General features: G+C 42.4%; 1 protein-coding gene across 2 annotated transcripts in view; it reads right to left on the reverse strand.

Annotated features, from left to right (window-relative positions):
* LOC121326659 (autophagy-related protein 16-like) overlaps positions 1 to 6,000 on the reverse strand; it is a 53,035-nt gene that overhangs the window by 43,505 nt on the left and 3,530 nt on the right. For both annotated transcript variants that reach the window (XM_041270004.1, XM_041270005.1), the window contains exon 2: positions 287 to 404. In XM_041270004.1, coding sequence (XP_041125938.1) covers positions 287 to 398 — 112 coding nt within the window. In that variant the 5' untranslated portion in view covers positions 399 to 404. The remainder of the gene's footprint in view (positions 1 to 286; positions 405 to 6,000) is intronic.

Raw genomic sequence — 6,000 nt, forward strand, 5'->3', positions numbered from 1 at the left:
AAAAAGATGAAAATTCATCAAGTCAGACTAGGCAATTAACATGAGAATGCTTGAGACCTCCAGAGACATTAATTCGATGTTAGATATTAGTTTTCCCAAAGTCAATAGATGTTTATCTCCTTTCAAAAACAGGAGTTAATTGATGACTGAAATAAACTCTGAAAAAATTGACCAAGGTATTATGAAGCAAAGCTTTCCTGAGTGTCATTCAGAAAGGGTTCTATAGAACAGTGTTTTGGGTAGTGATAACACAGAATATTGAATCATAGAAAAAACAGGAACCTACATTGGTGGATAATCTCCTCAAAAGCCTGTCTCTGAACCTGGTCTCTTTGCTTCAGCTGCTCTGCTATGTGTCTCTTCCAGGTGCATTCAGGCCGGCACCCCGCCCCAGACATTTTTATCTGAAAATACAACACATTTCTTAAAACGGTAGCCACCTGTACTGTGCATATGTAACACACACACGGAAATATATATTGTGTGTGTGTGTATATATATATATATATATATATATATATATATACACACATACATACACACACACACACATACACTGAACAAAAACATAAACGCAACATGCAACAATTTCAAAGATTTTACTGAGTTACAGTTCATAAAGAAATCAGTCAATTGAAATAAATTTATTAGGCCTTAATCTAAGGATTGAACATACAGATAAGCATACATATAAGGAATACAGATAAGCATCTTTTGGTCACAGATACCTTAACAAAAAAAAAAAAAAAAAAAAAAAGGGTAGAGGCGTGGATCAGAAAACCAGTCAGTATCTGGTGTGATCACCATTTGCCTCATGCAGCGCAACACATCTCCTTCGCATAGAGTTGATTAGGCTGTTGATTATGGCCTGTGGAATGTTGTCCCACTCCTCTTAAATAACTGTGTGAAGTTGCTAGATATTGGCGGGAACTGGAACATGCTGTCGTACACGTTGATCCAGAGCATCCCAAACATGCTCAATGGGTGACATGTCTGGTGAATATGCAGGCCATGGAAAAACTGGGACATTTTCAACTTCCAGGAATTGTGCACCAATCCTTGTGACATGGGGCCGTGCATTACACTATGTAACACAATTTTTGTTCCTGGGTACTAAGTGTTATTTCCTAATTGCTTATGCCTCAAAAGTATAGAAAATGGCTATTATTCCCCACAAACTTTGTTTTTGTGACTAGGACAGTGATATTTTGAAATGTACTTATTTCCAATGAGAAAACGGGCGAATTTGTGTCTTTTCGTTCACATAAAGTCAGAAAAAAACAACATATGTATCCAAATTAACATGTATTTATACTAAAGTAATACAAAAATGACTACAAAAGATTTAGAAGTGAGTAGTTTTTCGAAATTTACGATTATACTGTAAATCACTTTCACGAATCAGCCCCCAAATGTAGTCTCCCATCATGTTCTCGTTATACTGTCCTTGGTAGCGGCATTCAAAGTCCAGTATATCCTGGTGGAAGCGCTCGCCTTGCTCCTCCGAGTACTTTCCCATGTTCTCCTTGAATTTATCAAGATGAGCATCAAGGATATGGACTTTGAGGGACATCCTACAGCCCATTGTGCCGTAGTTCTTCACCAGAGTCTCAACCAGCTCCACATAGTTTTCGGCCTTGTGATTGCCCAGGAAGCCCTGAACCACTGCGACAAAGCTGTTCCAAGCCGCTTTCTCCTTACTAGTGAGCTTCTTGGGGAATTCACTGCACTCTAGGATCTTCTTTATCTGTGGTCCGACAAAGACACCGGCTTTGACCTTTGCCTCAGACAGCTTAGGGAAGAAGTCTTGAAGGTACTTGAAGGCTGCCGACTCCTTATCTAGAGCTCTGACAAATTGTTTCATAAGGCCCAATTTGATGTGCAGTGGTGGCATCAGCACCTTCCGGGGGTCCACCAGTGGCTCCCATTTGACGTTGTTCCTCCCCACAGAGAACTTGGTCCGCTGTGGCCAGTCCCGCCTGTGGTAGTGTGCCTTGGTGTCCCTGCTGTCCCAAAGGCAAAGATAGCAGGGAAACTTGGTAAAACCGCCTTGGAGACCCATCAGGAATGCCACCATTTTGAAGTCTCCTATGACCTCCCAGCCGTACTCATCATACTTCAAGGTGTCCAGCAAGGTCTTGATGCTGTTGTAATCCTCTTTGAGGTGCACCGAGTGAGCCAGGGGAAGAGACGGGTACTTGTTACCATTATGAGCACGGCTTTGAGGCTCCTGGATGAGCTGTCAATGAAGAGGCGCAACTCATTCTGGTTATAGGCGATTCCGATTGCCTCGAACAGACTGGTCAAACTGAAGCAGAAGCAGAGCCCATCTTGACGGGTGAAGAAGCTGGAAAAAGGTTGGTGACGCTTCCTGTGATCTGCGACTTGCACACTTTCATCCAACAAGTTCCACTGCTTGAGCCTAGACGTCAAAAGCTTGGCATTGGACTATGAGACCAAGATCTCTAATCAAGTCGTTGAGGTCTTTTTGGTTGGGGTTGTATGGGTTTCTCTCCTCAGCTTCCCCTTCTGAAATTGTCATCTGGATCTACAATGTCTTCCTCACTCTCTGACTTGCTGCTCTCTTCCCAGAGGAGTGGGTACAGGGAGCTCATGGCAGGGTTTGTCTTGATCCCCGACAGGCTTGCCAAAATATGCCTTGTAGGCCTCACACATCTTAGCAGATGCTTCCACGGAGTACTTTTTCGCTCTTGTCTTGATAAATTGGCCGCAGACATAGCAAAATGTGTCTGCCGGAGGCTTGCAGCTTCTTGATGCCATCTCAGAATAATGCAGATATGTATCCACTTAGGCAGCTGGAACTAAACTGAACTAGTGGGCTAAAGGCCCCTGTATTTATACTACTATTTATATTACTGGAAAGTTCTAGAAGTTACTCCAAGTTTACTCAGCACTGAATCTATCTGGAATGTTCTGGAAAATACGTAAATTTCAAAATATCACTGTCCTGGTCACAAAAGCAAAGGTTGTGGGGAATAATAGCCATTTTCTATACTTTTGCATAAGCAATTAGGAAATAACACTTACTACCCAGGAACCAAAAAAAAAAAAAAAATTTGTTACACAGTGTTATCATGCTGAAACATGAGGTGATGGCAGCGGATGAATGGCATGACAATGGGCTTCAGGTTCTCGTCACGGTATCTCTGTGCATTCAAACTGCCATCGATAAAATGCAATTGTGTTCGTTGTCTGTAGCTTATGCCTGCCCATACCATAACCCCATCCCTGAAGAGCACATTTCTCCAGCGTGCCAGTGGCCCTCAAATGTGAGCATTTGCCCACTGAAGTCAGTTACTATTGCTATCTGCAGTCAGGTCAAGACCCTGGTGAGGACGACGAGCACGCAGATGAGCTTCCCTGAGATGGTTTCTGACAGTTTGTGCAGAAATTCTTCGGTTCGGCAAACCCAGTTTCATCAGCTGTCCGAGTGGCACAGGTGAAGAAGCCGGATGTGGAGGTCCTGGGCTGGTGTGGTTACACCTGGTCTGCGGTTGTGAGGCTGGTTGGACGTACTGCCAAATCCTCTAAAACAACGTTGGAGGCGGCTTATGGTAGAGAAATGAACGTTCAATTCTCTGGCAACAGCTCTGGTGGACATTCCTGCAGTCAGCATGCCAATTGCACGCTATCTCAAAACTTGAGACATCTATGGCATTGTGTTGTGTGACAAAATTGCACATTTTAGAGTTGCCTTTTATTGTCCTCAGCACAAGGTGCACCTGTGTGATGATCATGCTGTTTAATCAGCTTCTTGATATGCCACACCTGTCAGGTGGATGGATTATCTTGGCAAAGGAGAAATGCTCACTAACAGGGATGTAAACAAATTTGTGCACAAAATTTGAGAGAAATAAGCTTTTTGTGCGTATGGAAAATTTCTGGGATCTTTTTTTTAGCTCATGAAACATGGGACCGACATTTTATTCTATAAACTACTGACAACATTTCTCCCAAATTCCAAATAAAAATATTGTCATTTAGAGCATTTATTTGCAGAAAATGACAACTGGGCAAAATAACAAAAAAGATGCAGTGTTGTCAGACCTCGAATAATGCAAAGAAAATAAGTTCAAATTCATTTTTGAACAACACAATACTAATGTTTTAACTTAGGAAGAGTTCAGAAATCAATATTTGGTGGAATAACCCTGATTTTCAAGCACAGCTTTCATGCGTCTTGGCATGCTCTCCACCAGTCTTTCACATTGATGTTGGTTGACTTTATGCCACTCCTGGCGCAAAAGTTCAAGCAGCTCGGCTTTGTTTGATGGCTTGTGACCATCCATCTTCCTCTTGATCACATTCCAGAGGTTTTCAATGGGGTTCAGGTCTGGAGATTGGGCTGGACATGACAGGGTCTTGATCTGGTGGTCCTCCATCCACACCTTGATTGACCTGGCTGTGTGGCATGGAGCATTGTCCTGCTGGAAAAACCAATCCTCATAGTTGGAGAACATTGTCAGAGCAGAAGGAAGCAAGTTTTCTTCCAGGACAACCTTATACTTGGCTTGATTCATGCATCCTTCACAAAGACAAATCTGCCTGATTCCAGCCTTGCTGAAGCACCCCCAGATCATCACCGATCCTCCACCACATTTCACAGTGGGTGCGAGACACTGTGGCTTGTAGGCCTCTCCAGGTCTCTGTCTAACCATTAGACGACCAGGTGTTGGGCAAAGCTGAAAATTGGACTCATCAGAGAAGATGACCTTACTCCAGTCCTCTACGGTCCAATCCTTATGGTCTTTTGCAAACCTCAGCCTGGCTCTTCTTTGCTTCTCATTGATGAAGGGCTTTTTTCTAGCTTTGCAGGACTTCAGCCCTGCCCCTAGGAGCCTTTTTCGAACCGTCCTCGCCATGCACTTCTGCCGTTTGCCACTCTTTTTGTAGGTCACTTGATGTCATCCTACGGTTGCTGAGTGACATTCGAATGAGTTTGCGGTCATCCCAGTCAGTGGAGAGTCGTTTTCGCCCTCTGCCGGTCTGTAGCTTTGTTGTCCCAAATGTGTGCTGCTTGACCTTGTTCTTATGAACCACCGTCTTTTAAATTTTAAGGACGGAAGCAACCAGACACTCACTGTATCACTCTGCCAGTAAAGCCAGAATTGAACCCTTCTTTTCCTCTCTCAAAACTTTCCTTTTCAACTCTTTGGGCATGGTCAATAGTTATTTTTAGATTCCAGTTACTTTTGAGGTACTACTAGCACTGATTAGCCATCCAGCTGATCCTATTGCAAGAGGATAGTAATGACCACAGGAGTGGTTTTTATACTTTTCCTTGTTAAATAAGATTTGGTTCAGGTGATCCCCTAATCAGTACCTCATTCAGTAGAATGAGGTGTGCCTGTGTTAGAATTCAACAGACACTGGAATGGAATGGCTGCCATACATGTAGAGATGCTGATTTAAGAAAAATTTGCAGTGGTCAATTTTTTCCAGAGCTGTATATATATATAGACACACACACACTACCGGTCAAAAGTTTTAGAACACCCCCATTTTTCCAGTTTTTATTGAAATTTAAGCAGTTCAAGTCCAGTGAATAACCTGAAATGGTACAAAGGTAAGCGGTAAACTACCAGAGGTTAAAAAAAAAAGTTTAGGTTACCAAAAACTGAAAAATAATGTACATTTCAGAGTTATACAAAAAGGCCTTTTTCAGGGAACAAGTAATGGGTTAACAACCTACAGCTATTCTGCAGTAATGGAAGTAAATTATGCCTTGAAAGTTGATGCTAACAATTCCTACAGAAGTCCCAACTTTTGTTGATTACTTACAAACCCTCTGTCTGTATAAAAGCAGTGTTGGAACAGACTGTGTTACTACACCCTCTTAAGCATTATTTGGACAGTATTGTACTGCAGGAAGTAGTGTATTGCTACCATAATGGCGAGAAAAAGGCAATTAACAAAGGAAGACAGACAGACCATTATAACCCATAAAAGTGTAGGTCTTTCCTTTAGAGAAATTGCAAA

Source organism: Polyodon spathula, chromosome 14, assembly GCF_017654505.1.
Source record: "Polyodon spathula isolate WHYD16114869_AA chromosome 14, ASM1765450v1, whole genome shotgun sequence".
Lineage (NCBI taxonomy): Eukaryota > Metazoa > Chordata > Actinopteri > Acipenseriformes > Polyodontidae > Polyodon > Polyodon spathula.